The 24,177-nt window shown below is 40.6% G+C and overlaps 2 protein-coding genes and 1 long non-coding RNA gene across 9 annotated transcripts in view; 1 reads left to right on the forward strand and 2 right to left on the reverse strand.

Moving 5' to 3' along the window:
• The window catches only part of klc1a (kinesin light chain 1a), a 113,637-nt gene extending 93,953 nt beyond the window's left edge, over positions 1-19,684 (reverse strand). For 4 of the 7 annotated variants that reach the window (XR_011887411.1, XM_072270016.1, XM_072270039.1 and 1 more), the window contains exons 1-2: positions 19,029-19,419; positions 1,516-1,777 (exon numbers count right to left, since the gene is read on the reverse strand). Coding sequence is in view for 5 of the 7 variants with exons in the window: in XM_072270016.1 (XP_072126117.1) it covers positions 1,516-1,776 (261 nt within the window). In the remaining 2 variants the exon portion in view is untranslated. The other 3 variants (XR_011887407.1, XM_072270022.1, XM_072270028.1) reach the window with 3 other exon arrangements.
• LOC140203909 (uncharacterized) lies at positions 19,538-23,140 on the forward strand. The gene is made up of 3 exons (XR_011887419.1): positions 19,538-20,232; positions 21,969-22,100; positions 22,414-23,140. It is a non-coding gene; the product is annotated as an uncharacterized lncRNA (long non-coding RNA).
• The window catches only part of coa8 (cytochrome c oxidase assembly factor 8), a 30,903-nt gene continuing 28,271 nt past the window's right edge, over positions 21,546-24,177 (reverse strand). The window contains exon 5 of the mRNA XM_072270042.1: positions 21,546-23,934. Within this exon, the coding sequence (XP_072126143.1) occupies positions 23,832-23,934 (103 nt within the window). The 3' untranslated portion in view covers positions 21,546-23,831. The remainder of the gene's footprint in view (positions 23,935-24,177) is intronic.

Here is a 24,177-nt window from a genome sequence, read left to right on the forward strand (position 1 = left end):
CCCAGATGAGCAGATATAAAGGAGAGAACGGAAAAAGACTTAACCTTGAGCTTTTCTTTCCTTTGTTTTCTTTGATTGAAGCCTCCCTTCGCACAAGCCTCGAAGAGCTAAATCCTCAAGATCACTACTCTGACAGTGGCCACTGCACTTGCCCCTGCCTTCCTTTAATTTGCCCTTGCTAATCAATCCCAAACACTGATTGGTAATCCCAAAAACTTAACTTTGCAAGCAGTTATTTGTGATCTGCATCAATCAATGTGATGATAATCATTGCATTTGTCCAGTAAGCTGAGAGCAACTGCTTTCACAGTAAAGCACTGGTCACCTGAAACAGGCTAGAATTTAATTCATTTAATGATATTATTAAACAGCTTGACAGTCTGATTTTTCCCACCTAGAGGTAGCAGCACAATTCCAAAATCAGTCCAAGCTTTAAGCCGCAGTGAGGAGAAATTTCTCAGAAATATTACTTTACGTAACACTGAAAAGTCTTTGAACTGAAACATCAACATACTTCTCTCTTGATATGGTGCCTGATTGTCCAGGATTTCTGGAATTTATTTGTAAGTCAGAAGCTGCAAAATGGCAAAGTTTTCAATCTTCAAAAAGATATTGTTGCCTGCCTTACTAACAAGTGTAGCAGAATATAAGACTGAATAAAGTCATGTTTAGAGGATACAGAACATGTTTAAATACAGTGAATTTTGATTAATTGGGCATCAGTTAACTGGGGCAGCCACTTATTCGGGACACTATGTTGCTTAACTGGGGCAGGAGACTGTTGCAGAACAGTTTCTAAGTAGCATCAGACACGAGCACATGTGGCTGTTAGACACACTGTGCTTAAAGCAAAATTTTGTAAATAGTGCCAGTTGCGTGCAATTGTATTCAAAAAGCATTGATTTTTAATCACTAATAGCATGCAAGAAAAAAGAATTAAGACAATTCTGAACTGTTTTGCTCACTGTGGTTTCAAGCATTCAGGCTTGGAGATGCCTTTAAATAGTCAGGAGTGAAAACGAAACAATTTCACTACCCCCAGAAGTTTGGTACTTCGAAGAATTTGAAGGATCAACAATCATCTTGAATGTTACAACGAAAATGAACATTTGGATGATGCAATCATTGATAACATTGTATGAAGGCAGTCCATTATCTACACCCCAGGTGTCTGTGCTGATTTTATTCATTTAAAGTCAATAGAATGCATACACAGGATCAATTCCCCTGTCAATAATTATTAGGAACTTATAAACAATTTTATAGTACTGTATTAGTATTGATAGTGTTCCAATTTGTTCTGTATTTCATTTAAACACATAATTTCTTACTCAATTAAACAGTAGTTTGTCTTTCTTTAAAAAATATATACATTTTTAACTATTTCCATGAAACTTCAGCTAAATGGGGCAGACACTTAATTGGGCCAAAATGTTACTGGCCCCAATGTGTCCCAATTAACTGGATTCCATTGTCGATAAAATAAAAATCTTAAACAACTTTGGCAAAATTTACCTGTGCTTCACTGAGACCAAGTTCTAACATTTCCAAGGACTTGCGAATCATGTTGGATTTTTCTTCAACCAAATTCACCTCATCATCTTTTTTCAGACATTTTAGGGTTTCCAACAAGCTCTGTAAAATGGAGTTGTGCTCGTTTTTTAACGCCTCAAGCCCCTGAATCACCTGTTTTGTTTTTCCAATTATCTCTTCCTGAGAGAGTTTTTCTAATTTATCTTCCTTTAAATACACCATTGTAGACATGGTGTCGTACATCCTGAAAAAAAAATCATGGTGTTAACAGATGGCAAAAGTTTATAAACACTAATTACATATAAATGTTTGACTAAAATTCTTGACAAGGATAGCAAATTTGCTTTTAAGTAATTCTGCAGTGGTAGCAATGTACTAAAGATTTAGAATCATTCCAACTTTAAATGAAAGTGGATTATGGGATTCAAATTAATGCAAACAAACACGAATGGGATTCAAATTGTTTAAAGTCACTACATAACAAATGCAGATTTCAAACCCAAAGGCAAGCAAGACAAAGTATTATAAGCGTATTAAGACTCCATAAAACTACTGCAGTGATTCCATCAGAGCTACTATAAAAAATACAACAGATTCATACTGATGCACTATAAAACTACCTAAAATTACTAAACAGTTAATATTTTCTGTACTGCCAGGTTGGTCCTTAGCCAAGGTTGATTTCATTCAATTTCCTAAAAAAAAACACAAATAAATATCCCTCTATCATAAAAAGTAAGAAATGGGGCATTACATTCAGTGCCCTTCAGATATATAACAGATCTTGTCACATGCAACAAATCTTAGAATATATTCTGAATTGTGCTGCAAGCAAAGAACATTTGTACCTTACAACATAATTTCTAAGATTAATCACTTTTCCTCGGCATTCAACATTAATAAAGTCCTGATGAAGGGTCTCGGCCCAAAACGTCGACTGTACCTCTTCCTAGAGACGCCACCTGGCCTGCTGTGTTCACCAGTAACTTTTATGTGTGTTGCTTGAATTTCCAGCATCTGCAAATTTCCTTGTGTTTGCGTTTACTTTCACACGAGTGCAGTTGTAACATTCATGAAGCTCAATACGATCACTTGAGACTCCATCTCCCACTGTAATAAATCACTACTTCCAACCAGAAACAACTGAACAAAACAGTAACCAAAATCTTAATAGATGAAAAGAGATGTAACAAATTTATTCTGTCAATGTTTCCCTTTGGTATTGAGGAAGGTATCACTTAGCAAGTAAATAACATTCCCAGAATGATACAGGTTTCCCCCGCCATCCGAAGGTAGAGCGTTCCTATGAAATGGTTCATAAGCCAGAATGTCATAAAGAAGCAATTACCATTTATTTATACGGGAAAAATCTGTGAGCGTTCGCAGACCCAAAAAATAACCTACCAAATCATGCCAAATAACACATAAAACCTAAAATAACAGTAACATATCGTAAAAGCAGAAATGATATGATAAATACACAGCCTATATAAAGTAGAAATACTTCTCTACAATCACTGCCGCACTGTTCTCCATAGCGAAAATCTCACGCAAGCACTCTCAGCAGAAACACTCTCTCCAGTAACCTTTAAGCTATGAAGCTGCCAAATCATACCAAATAACACATAAAAATACGCAGCCTATATAAAGTAGAAATAATGTATGTACAGTGTAGTATCACTTACTGGAATCAGGAAGACAGCGCTGAACACACTGATGATGGTGTGTTAGGCCGAGTCGTAGGAGGTTGGGGTGGTGCAGTGATCCCAACCTCCAGGCCGCGGACCGATACCGATCCACGAAGCATACAGCGGTGCAGCAGTGGCCGGGACACACCCAGCACATCTTTAAGAAAAAAGCCGAAATAAACAAGCTAATTAATTAGGTACCGCCCAGCACGTAAATGTCGGCCAAGATCAGAGGTGACTCAATCGGCAATCGCCTCTGATCTGGGCCGACATTTACGTGCCGAGTGGCACCTAATTAATTAGCTTGTTTATTTCGGCTTTTTTCTTAAAGATGTGTTGGGTGCATCCCCGCTACCGCTGCATTCTCCACGGCAATGTATCAGTCCGCGGCCCGGAGGTTCGGGTGGTGGGACACTGGGGTGTCATCTTATCATCATCTGTTTCCACCAGGGCAGCCAGGTCATCATCTTCTATGTCTGCCTGCCTTGATGTCGAAGGTCAAGGTTCGTTGTCTGCTGTGGAAGGCTTGAAAAATGACAGTATGCTGGACTGCTTAGCCTCGCGCATTTTTCTATCATACAGTTCTTTGTAAGCACTCAAACCATCCTGCAAACCTACGTACCCTTTCAAAATTAAAGTCGTACTTTTCTGCAATCATTACAGCGAAAATCTCACGCAGTTGCTTCACGTTCAGTTCCTGGACGACTTCACTTTCAGTCCGTTCGCTACTCCATTCGGTTTCGATTGTTATCCTTTCCTCTTCCAATTGCATCAGCTCTTCATGTATCAGTTCTTGGTCATGGGATGTCAAAACCTCTTCAACATCATCTTCATCAACTTCCACAAGCCAAACTCACTTTGTCCTTATTTCATTCACCACGATTGAAACGCTTAATTATGCCTAGTTTTACGCGAAGTATAACACCCTTACGAGCTCTTTTAGGCTTTTCCGATACCTTAGAACTCATCTTGCTAATGGCTGCTCACAGGCACGTGTTTAAGCAATGCCGGCTAGAATACAGTTCTGGGGGAGGAGCTTGGCTGCTTGGGGCGCGCGCTGCCTTTTTTCATAACAGTGAAAACACCTTCTGTTAGCGAAAACAGGTAACTAATGTAGGTCTTTTGTTAACAGCGAGGTTTCATAAAGCGAACGTTTGAAAAGTGGGGAACACCTGTAGACCGACTCTCCACATTCAAATTCACACATATCCTCCTGTGTTGCAGTTCGAGTTGCCCCTACATGTCCTTTGACATACAATCTTGAACACATGCTCTACATGTTCAGCCCTCCATGCAAGCATGTCCAAATGCAAAAGCCCAAGAGAATCTGGGTGGCAGGCTGTTCCATTACCAGCACATAATCTTCCCACTCAGCTACTACTCATTGAATCCAGTAGTGGAGAACTGCGATAGAACAAAGGGTCAGCTTTATGCCTAAGATACCATTCACATAATTGTAGACAACTCCAATGCCCTTGAGTTCTCATCAACTCATGGCAACCCCATGGATAATGTAGTTGTCCATAGAGTTTTCATGGCAAGATATGGAAGGTAGATTGCCAGGCCTCTCTTCCACACAGATACCGCTGCTGCCCAGGTTGAGACCTGGTTGGATTCGAAATCAGGACCATCTGCCTCAAAGTCCATCGTTAATGCCACTACACCACTGGCCAGCCCATATAATTACTTACTATAATTCTGCAGCATATTAAATAGATGACATGTTTTTACTACTTTATATCATTTACATCTATTTGGTAGTTAAGTGCTTCTCTGCGACACATTTAAAACCACTTCAAAGCCTTTTAAAAGTAATGTCCTAGGATGGGACCTATTCTTCAAGAGATGTCCGTTAAGGGCAGGAGAACTTTGCGAGCCTACCATATCCAAGCACATTAGCACATTTGGGCACAAGGTATGATGTGGTTGAAGACTGGACCAAGACCAAATTACTAATTTCTTGAACTCAAGTTTCTGGGAAAGGAAGAATTAATTGAAAGTCATTTCATACCATGGCTCTATTTTGCTATCAAAACTTCCAAATGGGTAGCTACAGTTGCTTTACCAATGGCGAGAGGAAGAAGCTGTTCCTGAATCGGTGAGTGTGCACCTTCAGGCTCCTGTCCCACCTTCCTGTTGGTAGCAATGAGAAGAGAGCATGTCCTAGGTGACGGGAGGTTAGGTCCTTTTTGAGGCATTGCTCCTTGAAGATGTCCAGGACGCTACACATGCTAGTGCCCATGATGGAGCTGACTGAGTAATCTCATACAGCAAAGTAATATTGCAGAAATAATGGTTACATCACTGATGATACAAGAACTATCAGTCTGTCAGTCCACCTGGCCAGGCTCGTATCGTTCAGGAAGAGACTAGATGACTACCACAAAAAAGAGGCGACAACTGGAGAGATGGCGGACGGCTTCGAAAGACAGAACCAGGACTATAAGGGCTAGCAACCCGAGCTGCTTCTCCTGTAAAGAAGAACCCATCAAAGCTACGGAACATTCGAAAGTATACCCCCAGGGGAGCCAGGGAGGGGGGTGGGGCGTGGAAGAATGAGAAGCCAGACTAAACAGACCTGCAGATGAAGACCTACGGTAATGATCAATTGACCACGAGTAGGGAACGTGGCTACGGCAAAGTCTGTAAGAACCCAGATGGTCTGAGGATCCACCAGGACAAGATGAGATGTCTGAGCAAGGAACAATGGATACAGAGCACAGGAATTACCCCTGGTGAGACGCAGGAGCAGCCAGGCCCAGAATCACCAGAGTGCCCAGAACTTCCATGTACCCCAAACCCCAAGCTCAACTATAGCATCAGAACATCACTGGGTGAAGTGGCCTCTGGCAAGCAAGGAGGATGAGTGGCATCAGTTCGATGACAATGTGGCCATGGTACTTGATGCTTCCGGGGGGGCATCAGAACCATTTACCATTCTGATAACTTCAAATTGTTTTGATGCCCAGCAAAATTAATTATAGTAACCTTATCTAATTTTTAATAGACTACTTCATTTCAAAACTGATGCATGCAAAATATTCTAAACAATTGGGCCAGGCAAAGATCAAGTAGCATTTTGCTATATAACATTTTAGTGTTACCTTAAAATCAAGCCTACAGAAAATGAACTGGGAGTGCAACATTCAAGCAAAACTAAAATTGATTTTATTATTTATAAACTACCAAGTCAGTGCTAGTTAAGAATTGGGTATTTTTTTCCATCTGAAAATCTGTAAATGCTTGATGATATAATTTTGTTGTGTCAGAACTGAGCTTGTATTGAGTCAAAAGATTGCATCACATGGAAATCTTGATAAGTGTTTCATTCACACCAGACTGTAAGGCACTTTAAAAAATGATACAAATGGCTCAATAATATCAGCAAAGAGTTTGGCTTCCACCCCTTTAAACTTTACGAGCAAAATTAGAACATATTTAATACACCAGTTCTTGGATTATTATTGTCCATATTAAATTGTCTAGTTATAATTGAATTTAATTAAAATATCAGATTTCCAATTGATTTGCACAAGAATATAAACAAACTGAAATTGAACAGATTTCAAGTATTTCATTATCTTAGCAGTAAAATATTCCGATCTGAACATGCTGCATCAATTTGTTTTGAATAACTAACCAAAATATGGTCACTTTCAATTAACTGATCGTACAAGTCAAAACATGTGAAAATCATTGGTATTCCTCATGTGAAATTACCTATGTAGGATTGAAATGCTCAAAGTCAATGCAACAGCAAAATGTCTGGTGCTAAAGTCCATATCCTTGTGTATGGATTGGTTATATTGACGTTTTCAACATATATTCTTCCGGCCACATAATTACCCGATTGGCTTTCAACTACTTTTATTCAACACCAGTAATATAATTATTACAGCTCTGTAAAAAAAAAGCTCAGAATGCCCCAAGGTTCAAAGTGCTTGCAGAGGCTTACATCAGAAATTTTCAAATGTAGTGCAGATGGACTGCTCACTGTTGTTTCCTTTGCCTTGACTAGAGAACGAGAAAGCCGCCAATGATTTTGGTCTTACCAGCTCATCTGACCTCACTTGTAAAAAAAAGGAAAAGAGGCTTGAAAAACAAGAACATGTATAACTTTCAGTTTCAACATCTTAAGAATCAGCCTCAGGGTTTAAGTGCTTGCTGCTGTCCTACTTCAAATACAAAAAAATTAGCTATGTAAAGTGTTTGCTCTTATTGCCCTTACTGCTCCATGGACAACCACATGCCACTGGCCTAAATATTTTCCAAACTCTTGCAGTGGTTTATGTCAGATTCCACTGGACCAAAGTAAAACAATTCTTCATTCCAGCAACACACAGTTGTAACCACACTACAATCTATGCATAATGAACAGGTTCGGTCTCTGTTTGTCCACAAATCAGAAGAAAACATTTTAAAAAGAACACTCAACATGGCAATCATAGCTCCGCAGCATTGTAATGAGAGGTAGCGAAAGCAAATAAGATAAGAAACACTTGCTAAAAAAGAGAAAGAGAAAAAAAAAACAGTTCTGCCATTCAAAGGAAAGAATGTACACTCAGTGGCCACTTTACTGGGTAAACCTGCACATCTGGTCATCAATGCAAATATCTGATCAGCCAATCATGTGGCAGCAACTTAATGCATAAAAACATGCAGACATGGTCAAGCAGTTCAATTGTTCAGACCAAACATCAGAATGGGGAAGAAATGCGATCTAAGTGGTTTGAGTATCTCAGAAACTGATTTCCTGAGATTTTCACATACAACAGTCTATAAAGTTTACAGAGAATGGTGAAAAAAAACAAAAAAAAATCCAGTGAGTGCAGCTCTGTGGGTGAAAATATCTTATTAATGAGAGGTTAGAGGAGAATGACCAGACTGGTTTGAAATGGACAGGAAGATAATAGCAACTCAGATAAATATGCATTACAACAGTGGTGTTCAGAACAGCATCTCTGAAAGGACAATACATTGAACCTTGAAGTGGATAGGCTACAGTAGCAGAAGAGCACAAACAATACACTCAGTGACAATTTTATTAGGTACAGAAGGTACCTATTAAGGTGGTCACTGAGTGTATGTTTGCATGTCAAACTTTTAAATTCAGTAATATCATGGCAGCTCTATTGTACATTTGGATGTCCATAAATTATGCATTCATAAACTGCAGACAGCTTATCCAGGTCTTGCTCTCTTCTCATTGCTACTATTGGAAAGGAGGTACAGAAGTCTTGGGTCCCACACCACCAGGTAAAGGAACAGTTATTACCCTACAAATATCAGTCTCCTTAGACAGTGTGGATAACTTTATTCACCACAACTCTGAACTGATTCTACAACCACTTTCAAGAACTCTTTACAATTCATGTTCTCAGTATCAATATATTTTTTTTAATTTGCACAATTTGTCGTCTTTTACACAATGGTTGTCAGTCCTTGTTTATATACAGTTTTTCCTAAGTTCTACTGTATTCCTTTATTTTCCCGTAAACGCCTGTAAGAAAATGAATCTCAAGATATTAGGTGGTAGCATAACTTTGATAATAAATTTTACTTTGACTGGAAAAGGATTGAATTACTCTACTGCATTGGTTCTGATCAACAGTAAGATCATTGGAGATTTTGATTTAAAACAACATGGCTTGCATTTATTTGATGTACTGAAATTTCGGAGGCAATTACCAGCAGCGTCATCAAACAGAATTTCACACTCAGCCATTAGAGGAAAAATGAACATAAATATAACTAAAGTTTTAAGGACTGCTTTGAAGCAGAGAAAGAAAAGTGGACAAATTAATTTAGAAGGGGAATGTTAGGGCCCAGGCAATTAGACAACGATTAAATCATAAGATATACAGTACTGTGCATAAGTCTTTAACATATACAGTGGCATGCAAAAGTTTGGGTATTCCTGGTCAAAATTTCTGTTATTGTGAATAGTTAAGAGAGTAGAAGATGAACTGATCTCCAAAAGTCATAAAGTTAAAGATGAAACATTCTTTTCAACAGTGTAAGCAAGATTAGTCAGTGGTGGAGGGAAATACACTAGTGAAATTTAAGAGACTACTCGACAGATATATGAAGAAATTTAAGGTGGGGGCTTATATGGGAGGCAGGGTTTGAGGGTCATCACAACATTGTGGGCCGAAGGACCTGTACTGTGCTGTACTATTCTATGTTCTATTAGTGTATTATTTTTGTTTTGTACAATTTTAGTTTGGGCACCAAGAGATTTGAGCTCTCAGATAACTTTTACCAAGGTCTCAGACCTTAATTAGCTTGTTAGGGCAATGACTTGTTCACAGTCATCGTTAGGAAAGGCCAGGTGATGCAAGTTTCAAAGCTTTATAAATACCCTGACTCCTCAAACCTTGTCCCAACAATCAGCAGCCATAGGTTCCTCTAAGCAGCTGCCTGGCACTCTGAAAATTAAAATAAATGATGCCCACAAAGCAGGAGAAGGCTATAAGAAGATAGCAAAGCGTTTTCAGGTAGCCATTTCCTCAGTTCGTAATGCAATTAAGAAATGGCAGTTAACAGGAATGGTGGAGGTCAAGTTGAGGTCTGGAAGACCAAGAAAACTTTCCGAGAGAACTGCTCGTAGGATTGCTAGAAAGGCAAATCAAAACCCTGTTTGACTGCAAAAGACCTTCAGGAAGATTTAGGTAGTGCACTGTTCTACTGTGCAGCGACACCTGTACAAATATGACCTTCATGGAAGAGTCATCAGAAGAAAACCTTTCCTGCATCCTCACCACAAAATTCAGCATCAGAAGTTTGCAAAGGAACATCTAAACAAGCCGGATGCATTTTGGAAACAAGTTCTGTGAACTGAGGTTAAAATAGATCTTTTTGGCCGCAATGAGCAAAGGTATGTTTGGAGAAAAAGGGGTGCAGAATTTCATGAAAAGAACACCTCTCTAACTGTTAAGCATGGGGGTGGATCGATCATGCTTTGGGCTTGTGTTGCAGCCAGTGGCACGGGGAACATTTCACTGGTAGAGGGAAGAATGAATTCAACTAAATACCAGCAAATTCTGGAAGCAAACATCACACCATCTGTAAAAAAAAAAGCCGAAGATGAAAAGAGGATGGCTTTTACAACAGGATAATGATCCTAAACACACCTCAAAATCCACAATGGACTACCTCAAGAGGCACAAGCTGAAGGTTTTAACATGGCCCTCACAGTCCCCCGACCTAAATATCACTGAAAATCTGTGGATAGACCTCAAAAGAGCAGTGCATGCAAGACGGCCCAAGAATCTCACAGAAGTAGAAGCCATTTGCAAGGAAGAATGAGCAAAAATTCCCCAAACAAGAATTGAAAGAAAACAACAGGAATTCTGCAGATGCTGGAAATTCAAGCAACACACATCAAAGTTGCTGATGAAGCCACACTCAGGTTGGAGGAACAACACCTTATATTCCGTCTGGGTAGCCTCCAACCTGATGGCGTGAACATTGACTTCTCAAACTTCCGCTAATGCCCCACCTCCCCCTCGTACCCCATCTGTTATTTTTATACACACATTCTTTCTCTCTCTCTTTTTTTCTCCCTCTGTCCCTCTGACTATACCCCTTGCCCATCCTCTGGGTTCTCCCTCCGCCCCCCCCCATCTTTCTCCCCAGACCTCCTGTCCCATGATCCTCTCATATCCCCTTTGCCAATCACTTGTCCAGCTCTTGGCTCCATCCCTCCCCCCCGCCCCCATCTTCTCCTATCATTTTGGAGCAGCGTAGTTGCTAAATATTTGATTTTTATATGTTGTGGGAACATTTCAATAATGAAATGAAGTTGAGTTAAGTTATCACCTTTAGTTCAAGTGCCTGATGGTTGAGGGTGATAACTAGTCCTGAGGCTCCTGTACCTTCTTCCTGATGGCAGCAGCAAGAAGAAAGCATGTCCTGGGTAGTGGAGGTCCCTAATGATGGATGCTGTTTTCCTGCAACAACACTTCATGTAGATGTGCTCAGTAGTGGGAAAGGCTTTACCTGTGATGGACTGGGCTGTATCCACTACTTTTTGGAGGATTTTCTGTTGAAGGACATTGGTGTTTCCATACCAGGTTTGATGCACCTCAGACTGCCCAAGAAAGAAGTTAAAGATCTCAGTGAACACTCCAACCAGTTTATTACAGGTTTTTAGTATTTGGCCAGGTACCACATCTCCACCAGATGCTTTTCGTAGGTTCACCATCCTGAAGGCTGCTCACACGTCAGCCTCAGAGATGGAAATTACAGGATCATTGGGGGCTGTGGGTGTTCATGATGGCTCCTCCATGTTTTGACAGTCAAAGCAAGCATAGAAGTCATTGAGCTCACCTGGAAGCAAAGCCCTGGTGTCAGCTAAGTTGCTTGATTTAACATTATGAAAGGTAATAGTATTCAAGCCTGCCACAATTGTCCTTCACTGATTCAGGTTTAGTCCCGAATAGCCATTTTACCCTTACGATGGCTTTCCGGAGATCATACCTGGACCTCTTGTAACTTGCTTGGTTACCAGACTTGAATACCTCTGATATGGTCTTCAACAGATTGTGGATCCCATGGTTCATTGGGGGCTTCTGGTTGGGGCAAGTCTCTGAATGATTTTGGGGGACACGTTTACAACTGTTCTCATAAGGTCCATAACAACCATGGTGTATTCAACGAGGTCTACAGATGAGTCCTTGCACACAGCCCAGTCCACCAACTCGAAGCAATCCTGTAACTGCTCCTCTGCCTCCCATGACCACCTCTTTATTATCCTAATCCCTGGTGCTTTACTTTGGTCTCTGCCTGTGTGCAGGCAGAAGACAGCCAGCCAAGTGATCTGATTTACCAAAATGTAATCTGGGAATAGAATGTTAGGCATACCTTATCTTAGTATAACAGTGGTCTAGTGTCTTGAAACCTCAGGTGCTACAGGTTATACGTCAAAGGTAATTGGGTAGAGTTTTCTTCAAAATTCCTAGTTGGAAGTCTGCGGCTATGATTTGAAATGCACTGGAATAGACAATTTCTTGTTTAGAGACACCATCATGCAGCATCTCAAGTGCCTGATTATAGTCAGCTGCTAGTTGGGTTATCTGCTATATCTAGTACTGCTGGTGTGGCCTCCAGTATATAGATGAGAGCCAATACAGATTGGGAGACGGCTTCACTGAGTATCTATGCCCCTTCCGCCAGAAAATGTGGGATCTCCCAGTGGCCACCCATTTTAATTCCACTTCCCATTCTAATGTGTCCATCCATGGCCCCCTCCACTGTCGTGATGAGGCCGTACCTAGGTTGGGGGGAACAACACCTTATATTTTGTTTGGGTAGCCTCAAGCCTGATGGCATGAACATCATTTTCTCAAAGTTCCGGTAGTGCCCCCCACCCCACTTCCTCTTCACCATTTCTTATCCCCTTTTCCCCCTCTCACATCTCCTTGCCTGCCCATCACCTCCCTCTGGTGCTCGTCCACCCTTTTCTTTCTTACGTGGTTTTCTGTCTCTTTCAACAATCAACTCTCTAGCTCTTTACTTCATCCCTGCCTCTTCAGGTTTCACCTGTCACCTTGTGTTCACTCCCCGCCCCCCCCCCACCTTTTAAATCTACTCAGCTTTTTTTCTCCAGTCCTGCTGAAGAGGTTTCTGCCTGAAACATCCACTGTACTCTTTTCCATAGGTGCTGCCTGGCCTGCTGAGTTCCCCCAACATTTTGTGTGTTATTCTTTAATACTGAACACGTTGCACTGAATTACTGATTACCACTCAATTTTCCCTTGGCTATTTAGTGCAGTTCACAGAAACTTTTATATTTCCATGGATTAGCCATTTCATTTCCAAACTGAAAATTCAAGGTACTCTTTAAATATGAAAAATGGTGAAAGGCAACTTCTCTGAATTCACTGAAATAAAGTCAATCCCTCCAGCTCCATCCATTCCCACCCAGCATTTAAAGCACTTGGGAAATACATATGTTAGCAGGCCAAGGGAGCTAAATATCATACTCATTACATTAGGTTACCTGCATAATAAAAAGGTCAATATCACCTTGCTGAAAGCCACTTTCTCCCCCAACAATGATGCCTTTTACTGTTAATTACCAATTTTTTTTGTTGTAATTTAGAGCTGTGATTTCTTATCTGCTATTCCACAATACCTTTTGGCAAAGAAATAGGCTAATGATATGTTTAACCTAAACATCTTTAGGTTAAGGCAAAGAGTCCCCAGTAATGGCATCACTTCTTAAACTCAGTCAGTGATACTTTACTGGCAGAGCAATTATATTGTGATGAATGCCAAATAATCTTTCAAAAAATTAAAGATTTAAGAAAATCAAATATTTAGCAACTATGCTGCGAAAGATTAATCAAATTTCCATCAATGACTTACTATGCCTGCTCATGTAAAAAATTACATTTCAGATCACGTGAGAAATGCAAGGGAAAGTGAGCAGTGACGTTTCACTATGTCCGTGCAGGGACGTTTGCTAGTGCCACCTGGGAAGGCTTCAACTAATGTGGAAAGGAATGTAAACCTGAGTAGCTGGGGAGATCAATCATAGAGATCAAGTCAAGCAAGTTCAGTAGGAAGAACAGACAGGGTCAGATCAATAAACATGGTGGGACTAATGGTCTCGAATGTATTTATTTTAATACAAAAGTGGGGGATTTTAACCAGGCCAATCCGAAAAAAAATTAGTAAACAATTACCATTAATAGATCACTTGCAATACCAAAGGAAACAACATCCTGGACCATTGTTACACTACCAAGGATGCCTATCGTACTATTCCACGTCCTCACTTTCAGAAATCTGATCACCTGGCTGTACTTCTACTCCCTGAGCATAGGCAGAGACTGAAGACTGCAGCACCAGTAGTGAGGACCAGGAAGGTATGGACAAGAGAAGCACAGGAGTGATTATAGGACTGCTTTGAATCGGTGGATTGGACTGTATTCAGGGATTCATTTTTGAATCAGGATGAGTATGCTGCTGTTGTTACTGACTTCATTAAAACCTGTGTGGATGAGTGTGTGCCTACAACGTCTTGCTGTACATTCCCAAACCAAAAGCCGTGGATGAACCAGGAGGTACGTCGTCTGCTGAAGGCTAGATGTATGGCATTCAAGGTTGGTGACCCAGGTCTGTACCAGAAAACAAGGTATGACTTGCAAAGTACTATTTCAAGGGTGAAGAGACAATTTCGAATGAGGTTGGGGGCGACATCAGATGTACGGCAACTCTGGCAGGGTTTGCAAGACATTACTTCCTACAAAGCGAAAACCAATAGCATGAATGGGAGCGATGCTTCACTACCAAATGAACGCAACGCTTTCTATGCCCGCTGTGAAGATCCCTGCTGCACCTGATGTCCCTGTGATCGCTGTCTCGGAGGTCAATGTTAGACTGTCTTTCAAGAGGGTGAACCCTCGTAAGGTGGATGGCCCCGACGGAGTACCTGGTAAGGCTCTGAAAACTTGTGCCAACCATCTGGTGGGAGAATTCAAGGACATTTTCAACCTCTCACTGCTACGGGTGGAAGCTGCCACTTGCTTCAAAAAGGCAACAACTATACCAGTACATAAGAAGAGTAACGTGAACTGCCTTAATGACCATCTCCCAGCAGCACTCACATCTACAATGATGAAATGCTTTGAGAGGTTGGTCATTGCTAGACTCAACTCCTGCCTCAGCAAGGACCTGGACCTACTGCAATTTGCTTATCGCCACAATAGATCAATGGCAGACACAATCTCAATGGCTCTTCACACGGTCTTAGACCACCTGGACAACACCTACATCAGGATGCTGTTCATCAACTATAGCTCAGCATTTAACACCATCATTCCCACAATCCTGATTGAGAAGCTGCAGAACCTGGGCCTCTGTACCTCCCTCTGCAATTAGATCCTTGACTTTCTAACCAGAAGACAACAATCTGTGCAGATTGCTGATAATATCTTCTCCTTGCTGACGATCAACACTGGTGCACCTCAGGGCATATGTTTAGTCCACTGCTCTACTCTCTCTTTATCCATGACTGTGTGGCTAGGCATAACTCAAATACCATCTATAAATTTGCTGACTATACAACCATTGTTGGTAGAGTCTCAGATGGTGAAGAGAGGGCATACAGGAGTGAGATATGCCAACTAGTGGAATGGTGTTGCAGCAACAACCTTGCACTCAATGTCAGTAAGATGAAAGACCTGATTGTGGACTTCAGGAAGAGTAAGATGAAGGAGCACATACCAATCCTCAGAGGGATCAGAAGTGGAGAGAGTGAGCGGTTTCAAGTTCCTGGGTGTCAAGATCTCCGAGGACCTAATGTGGTCCCAACACATCAATGCAACTATAAAGGCGGCAAGACAGCAACTATACTTCATTAGGAATGTGAAGAGATTTCGAATGTCAACAAAAACACTCAAAAACGTCTATAGATGACCTGTGGAGAGCATTCTGAGAGGCTACATCACTGTCTGATATTGGGGGGGGGGGGGGGGGGAGTTGCTATTGCACAGGACCAAAAGAAGCTGCAGAGGGTTGTAAATTTAGTCAGCTCCATCTGGGTATTAGGCTTCAAAGTACCCAAGAGATCTTCAAGGAGCGGTGTCTCAGAAAGGTAGAGTCCATTATTAATGATCCCCAGTACCCAGGGCATGCCCTTTTCTCATTGTTACCATAAGGTAGGAGATACAGAAACCTGAAGGCACACACTCACCGATTCAGGGAACCACTTCATCCACTCAGCCGTCTGATTCCTAAATGGACATTGAACCCGTGAACACTACTTCACTTTTTCAAGATGTATTATTTCTGTTTTCGGCAAGATTTTTAATCTCTAATATACATATAGAAACATAGAAAACCTACGGCACAATACAGGCCCTTCGGCCTATAATGCTGCGCCGAACATATACTTACTTTAGAAATTACCTAGGGTGACCCATAGCTCTCTATTTTTCTAAGCTCCGTGTACCTTAAATCCAGGAGTCTCTTAAAAGACTCTATTGTATCCACTTCCACCACCATCGCTAGCAGCCCATTCCACGCACTCAACACTCTCTGTGTAAAAACTTACCCCTGACATCTCCTCTGAACCTCCTTCCAAGCACCTTAAAACTGTGCCCTCTCCTGCCAGCCATTTCAGTCCTGGGAAACAGCCTCTGACTATCCACATGATCAATACCTCTTATCATCTTATGCACTTCAATATACTATTTATTTATACTTCTACATTATGTATTGCATTGAACTGCTGCTGCAAAGTTAACAAATTTCACAACACATGCTGGCAATAATAAACCTGATTCTGAATAAGGCAAATGAGCTTAAAGTGTAGATTAGTACATGGAACTGCAATGCCGTAACCATTACAGAACAGCAGGTCGGTAGCCCATCATTCCAGGGTTTCGACATTTTCTGACATTGTATGTGATGCTAAAGAGGTGGCAAGGTTATATTATTGATTAGAAAGAATATTACATCTACAAGTAGAGAGGACATCTTGTAGAACCTATCCAGCAAGGCCGTACAAGCGGAGTCAGGAAAAATAACTATTATGGTTTTATACTCTAGGACAGCATTCAGACTAGCAGCACCACCGTATGGTACTGGGCCTCCAATGCACAGTTTGCAGAGAGTTGTAGACTCAGCCAGTTCCATCATGGGCACAACCCTCCCTGCTATCGAGGACATCTTCAACGGATGGTGATTCAAGCCAGTAACTTCCATCATTAAAAACCATCACCATCCAAAACATGCCCTCTTTGAATTACTACCATCAGGAATCCCGAAGACCCATATACAACATCTGCAAAACCGCTTCTTCCACTGGACCATCAGATTTCTGAATAGCCCATGATTCAATGAATGCTTTCTCCTTATTTTGAAATTTAAAGTAACTTGTATGTCTCGTACTGTACTGCTGCCATAAAACAATAAATTTCATGAAATATGTCTGTGATAAATTTGATTTTGATACTATGCCAGCAATAGAGGTACAATTATGTAGCTATAATCACAGAAAGATATAAAAACAGAATTGTTGTAGATGGTGACTTCAACATCCCCAATTTTGACTAGGACTTTCTTAGTGGAGGAATTTGTTAGGAACATCTAGGAAGGTTTCTTGAATTAATATGTAGGTTGTCTGAGGGAAGGGACATACTAGTGCCTTCGTCATGACTGCATGAATGTGTTGGCCCACAACTCAATTATCTAAGATGCTGACCTGGAACTTGAAACTACCCATCCTTTCCACGACTGACCCCTCAATGAGGACTTTCCCTCCCTTAATCTTGAGCCTGCTGTTACTTATAGACAGAGATGCTGCCATCTCCCTTGCAAGATCCCAAACTATTACCCCAAACCATAATTTGTCTAGGGCCACTCCAAAGTAATTTGAAGCAAACCTAAATTGAAATTCAACAAGTGAGCAGCCAGGCACTACTCTGTATGCCAACCGGGCAAACGTAATAAAATCAAATGTCAAATGAATATTAAGAATGCCCATCTATTTCGAAAATATAATGCCAAATTTTCAGAAATCCCCTCAAAGAGGACACTAGTTCTTACTTGAACATAGCAAGATCAGCCAACTTTCCTTGACTGAGCAAAACAGTGAAGATCGCTTTATCTGGTTGTCAAATATGTTAATCAGCTCTTTGCCATTTATGAACCTGTGGAAGAGGAGCACGCTGTCAATTCCACAAGAATCACTGTTTTGAATTCAGTGAAAGCAGTGATGAGCTCACATGCAGCATCAGTCTAAACTCTCATTACTTTTCTGAAAAAACCCTCAGTGATACTAGCTTCTGCAGCACCAATCTTAACATAGCCCACAGAAAAGAAAACTTGCTTTTAGATGATTACTTAGTTTCCTCAATTTCAACATGGGCTATCGCATGCCACAACAAAGACAATTTCCAGGATGCACGTACACTCGCAAAAGGAACACGCTAGCCAGTATGAGCTTGTTAATCCAAGTTCTTTAAAAATTCTGCAGAACCACCACCTAAATCTGTACTACTCACAAATGTGTGCCATATTATTGCTCATTGTATATATTTTAAAAACTTTCGATTCATGGATCTTAGAATCAAAGAGGATCTGAAAGTTGCATTAACTAACGGTCGAGCTGCATCCTTAAGTCACAATTATTAACTGTAAACGCTTATGGCTAAGTTCTGATGTAAAAATTGATCCGAAATATTGGCCGTTTCGTGTTCCATTGATATTGCTGCGTACGGCAGTCAAATTTGAAACTGCCTTCTTATATATTCTGTGCTCTTTACTTTGTACTTTGTACTATTTTTCCACAATTGAAACATCAACTAAGAACAGATTGAGGCGACAATTTCAAACCGCAGCCGCTAGCAATTCTGTACGAGATTTGCTGAACACGCCAAGTGATGCAAGCAGCAGTTACCCTGCAAAGCAAGTGTCACTGGCGTTCTCATTTTACAAGGAAATGAGTCAATTACACCACCGCCAGCCCCTCGGACAGGCCACAAAATATACTGACAAGCTTTGCCCTACCATATACAACATTCAGTTACTTGATGTTGGTAGCTCTAAAAGAAAATTCAACGCACAAATATAATTAAGTGATCTGTCAAACATCGAAACATCCAGGGACACTTCCAGAAAAAGAACGTCAGTACAGCAGTAGCCTCAAAGTAAACCTGCAGCTGTGCATGCTACTCATTTCACTGAACAAGGAAAACAATAATTGCAAAACCTCGCCGTATGCTCCGCAAAGATTCATTACATCAACAGCTTAGACAACAATCAAAACAGCGAGTCGTCATCCCATATCCTCACCTCCGTCCGTACAACCGGTTGCCGTTTGCCTCAAAATCACGGTCCAATCTCCGTGAGGAGTTGTGCAGCAGGCGGCCTTTCTTGTCACGTTGGGGTGGGGAGGGGATGGCGATAACGGGGCCGGTGATGTGGTGCCCTTCGCCTTCCTCCCGACAAATCGCCTCCCTAGCGGGCCGGGCTGGATCCCTGAGCCGGTTAAACTACAGTCAACCAGCACGGACACACTAGTAGGACGTCATGTCACCCTGAGCTGGGGGTATAATATGTTACTGTGATAGGGAAGAGATAGTATTTTCATGCAAACTACCCTTCACGCCAATGTTCCAGATTTTTCTCAACGATGCCCACCCACCTCGATACGCCCCAACTCCCGTGGTTTCACAGTAAAAGATGGCGCCTCCTCCCTACCCACAGTGCTCAGCCCGATGGCTTTGACATCACCCGGCCGGCCGGCTCGCCCCGCTCCGCCTCGCCCGCCCGGCTTCGCGCATCAGCATCCTCACCCGTCTAGCGACGAAATGCACTCGGTGTTTGTGCCCCCGGCGGAGCACGTCTGCTCTCAGCTTGCTGCATTCACACATGCAACGCCCCTTTAAATTGTGGACACTGCACTCGGCCTGCAGTTACATCATAGTTTCAAATGAACAATGGCGTCCCGATGTGGAGCTTCAACCCCAAACGTCAGCAATTCATTCTCTCTTCGCCATCCCCCCACCCCACCCCGCAAGACGCTGCTCGACCTATTGAGTTCGTCCAGATTCCAGCTTGCCGGTCACTGTACTCTCAAATCAATTGACTACTGTTGTATTCTATGCGAAAGAATGGAGATAACGATTTGAAGCAATGGGGCAGGCGGTTTTCACACTTAATCGCATCCTCAGCCTTAAAACTTTTCAATCCACTTTGGCAACAGCACAGATGCCAGAGACGTGCTGACATTGTATCACTGACTTAGATGCCATACATGGATGCTTACGGATATCATAGAATCATGAATGGCTTCATAACTCGAAGAGCCACTCTCTAATTCTGTCCCTACTCTTTCTCTGTAGCCTAAGACATTTTCTTCCCATGTATTTATCGAATTCCCGCGTTCTTGATTTCAACCTCATGCCACATAAAAAAGATTTTCATCGTGTACTCTCGATTATTTTCCCCTTCATTTTTTAGTTATAGCATCTGATCCTTGACATCATAATTAAAGGTAAGAGCCCTTCCACTATTCGCTTTATCCAGACTCCTCATTATGTAATACACCTCCAGTAAAGGTCTGCACAAAGGACAAACCCCTAGTGTTATCTAAAGAAAACAATCCCATCCTTTCTAATCTAGGCTCTCAATCTTTTCTGGACCCACTTCAATGCCTGTGTATCCTTCCTATAAAAGAGATAAGTAGAATTGCTTCTTAAAGATTTATTAAGCAAGGCACAAACGAATTTCTGGAACAATCAGCAGAAATTTATTTTGGGAAGGTCATGACATTATTTGATTGAATTGAGATAGGTCAATGAGGCCTGTGCATTGGATGTAGGCTACAATGACCTTAGCAAGACTTTGGACATTATTCCAAATGTTTTTTTACATGGATTAGTTCATGCCTCAATTCCACTCAGCTCCATTTCCTGAACTCGTTTTCCTGTTATGTTAATGACCATATTGATGCTGCTTCTCACACTCAATCAGAACTTGAAATTTTCTATCCTGCTTTTATTTTCACATGGTTCATCTTTTACTCTTCCCTTTGTAGATCTCTCTGTCTCCCTCTCAGGAGTTAGGCTCGTGATTACAAACCTACATACTCCCACAGCTATCTGTATTCCTGTCCATTCCACCTAGCCTCCAGTAAAAACTCTATTCCATTTTCCCAGTATTCAATCACCATTGATAAGTCTTTCCACATGAGTGCCTCTAAGATTTCTTTCTTCTTCCTGAACTGTGGCTTCCTTCCATCATTCTCAACACCACCATTAAGCATTTATTTCTTGTTCTCATCCGCCTTCCTCCTAAACAGAGGAGGAATACAATTCTCTGTTCCTCACTTTCCACCTACCACCTTCAACAAGATCACATCATCAGACAGACCCTTGTCTGATTTCCCCTTTCAGCATTTCAAAGATAGTGTTCCCTTTGGACTTCCAGGTCTTCTCTTTTATCTTTTCGACCATTTCCCATATGATAATTTTCCATACTACTGCAGGACAGCCTTTATCCCACTGTTATCACACTTAAATGGATCTCTTGTATCATAAGATGGACTCTTGACGTCACAATCTACCTCCTTATGATCTTATATTTTGTTTACCTGAACAGTATTTTTCCAGTAGGTTTTACACTTTATTCTGCATTCTTATTGTTCTACCTTATTCTCGCTCAATGCACTACAAGGCAAACTTTTCACTGTATCATGGTACAATAATAAACCAATACCAATCCTTTCTTTACTGCAATCCATGGTGGGAGCACTTTTCCTTTTGTACTTCTAAATAATGCAGATTCGTTGTGAATAGTATTTTATATTATTCTATATTTAATAATGCAACTTTAGAAATACAATGCTTCTTAAAGAATAACTTGGAGACATGCAGTTTCATGAAATATATATAATAAATACTTCATATCCACATCTATAATCCTACTTGGCCTTCCTTGTCATTTTATATTTGGCTAAGATGGCTCAAGAGGAATAATGTCTAGTCAAGTGATAAATCAATTTAAATGTTACATAACTATTCTTCATGTTTGTGAAAATAACATAGAGGTCACTTAAGATTTTTTTCAGTTTGATAAAATCATTTGACTTAATTTTATTCTCTTACTGTAAACAAACCAAGAAAAAATGTTTAACTGATATAAAACTGTATTTTTAAATGCAGGATTCTGCTACATAAGACACCCTTAATACTAAATACACATCTTGAATGTATGCAATGACTTTTTCAGGTCATCTGGTAGAATCTGTTGCCCCCTACTGACATACTCCATTACTGGCGGCAAAGTGTTCTATCTGGCAAGCCAGGTTAAGAAACAAACTGTTCAGTCCTAATTTGTACAACAGAAACTGCATAAAGTACAGTAAGTACATCTTAAATCGCTAGTAGATGCATCCAGTTAACCTTTAAATATTTAATCACCAGTGCAGTTCAATATCTCAAACAAATGCATCAACAATTTTCATTAGGTTTTAACTTTTAAAAGATTAGATAGTATTCTTTTGGGTAATTTAGGTGCTAAGTATGCATTTTGGATTTAACAATTAAGTTACATGATTGGTATTTAGGTCAAGTTTTAAACATTGATAAATTAACACTACACTAGTAATATTAAGCATATTTTTTTAATATTGATGTTAGTTCTGATCTTTAATATCTTTATTTTTCCCTTTCAGGGTTCTTTTGAAGACCCTGACCTGGAGTTACACCCCGACTTTGGTTCTTTGCGGGAATGGGACCCACTCTCGGGGTTTCATAACTGGCCATTTGTGTCTGGCATCCCATGGGCTCGGCTTAAGAGTCTGGCTCGATTTGGAAGCCTAGGATCTCGGGGCTCTGGAGATGGGTGGATCAAGGGTCAAAGTCACGGCAGGAGACCCATGTGTTGTCAGGGCAGTCGAAATATTTGCAGCTGTGTGCCCAGAGACCCAAGACCTTTGGGCACAGAACTTGGGAAAAAAAAGCGACATAGCGGCCTTTTAACAAACAACTCAGTTGATGTTATGTCTTCCCTCTCGCTGTGAAAACCGAGATACCTCTTCTCCCTTATTAGGGGGAGAGAGTACCTGTGATATGTCAAATACCGGGTGAAACATGAAGTCTTTGGGGTAACTGCAAGTCTGTGTCTTTGCTATTGCTTTGCTCACGCTGAGTCCTCAGTGGCAGGTGCCGATGCTTTTTTTTTTGCCGGTGGAGGGAGGGGGGTTGTTGCTTGCTGCCACTTACATGCGGGAGGGAGCTGGGGGGAACTTTGCGGTTCTAACATTTAACTGTCGTTCATTTTTTGGGGCACTCCTCTGTTTTCGTGGATGGTTGCAAAGAAAAAGAATTTCAGGATGTATACTGTATACATTTCTCTGACATTAAATTGAACCTTTGGTTTATTACTAGAAAGGTGAATAATAACAGCTAAGTAATTCAAATATATATGTTGCAACTAATTATTATTTGATCTTTAAAATTCCTTACTACTTATTGAAGTATAGACGATCTCATGTTATTCAGGTTCACATTTATACTTCAAACAACAATAAAATAAAAATCAATTGGTCATATCTTCTTGGTATGGGATCTAACAGTTTGCTTACCATACACTTTACAAGCAATCATTATCCTGCATGCTTTTGCATGTTCTGGGACATGTACAGGATGTGAGAAGAACTAAATGAATGTAATATTGCAATGAATTTGGTGAATGTTCTTTTCTTCCTTGACCTCACTAAGGAAATTTAATTTTCAAAGATCACAGCAATGGACTATGGTTGTATATTGTGGCAAATAACAGATTTGTTCTATTTTTCATTAGTGATTTTTAGCTATTGTTCAGTTATTGTTTCATTAGTGATTGTTTAATTAGTCTGAAGGTCTTCAGTTTCTGAACAATGCAATCAATTATTGTACTCTGGTAAAATACAAGAAAAACACAAATAGAATGCAATGTAAACAATACATAACAAGTTTTATTATACTTTGATCACAATCGTATTTTAAGAATCCTTCACTGAGAAACATTTAGCGTATCACCAACACCCAAGTAGTTTCACAGAACAATTAAATTCAAGCACTAAAATGTTTAGCTTCCAGTACAGGATCTTCATTGTCTGATTTCCTTCCTCCGTCTCAGTCTTCTCCAAGCATTTTGCAATACAGCTCGACCCATTAACCACGTGATAGTAAAATTACGTCTGTACCATTCCCTTATTGAAGGAAGATGGGGGGAAAGGTTCTTTAATATCAAACAGCATTCAACATATTTCAAAGTTAAAAGATACTTAATTCTGGCTTCATACATTAGAGCAAAACAATTTATCATATTGTTTTTGAGTATTTTTCTCTGCTTTCTAGTTTAAAAATATTATTTGTAAGGATATTAAAGTGAACAATTCTAAATACAATTTCTAATTTCAAGTGCACATTTTAAAATCACCATTTGTTTTCAA

Source organism: Mobula birostris, chromosome 1 (genome assembly GCF_030028105.1).
Source record: "Mobula birostris isolate sMobBir1 chromosome 1, sMobBir1.hap1, whole genome shotgun sequence".
Taxonomy (NCBI): domain Eukaryota; kingdom Metazoa; phylum Chordata; class Chondrichthyes; order Myliobatiformes; family Myliobatidae; genus Mobula; species Mobula birostris.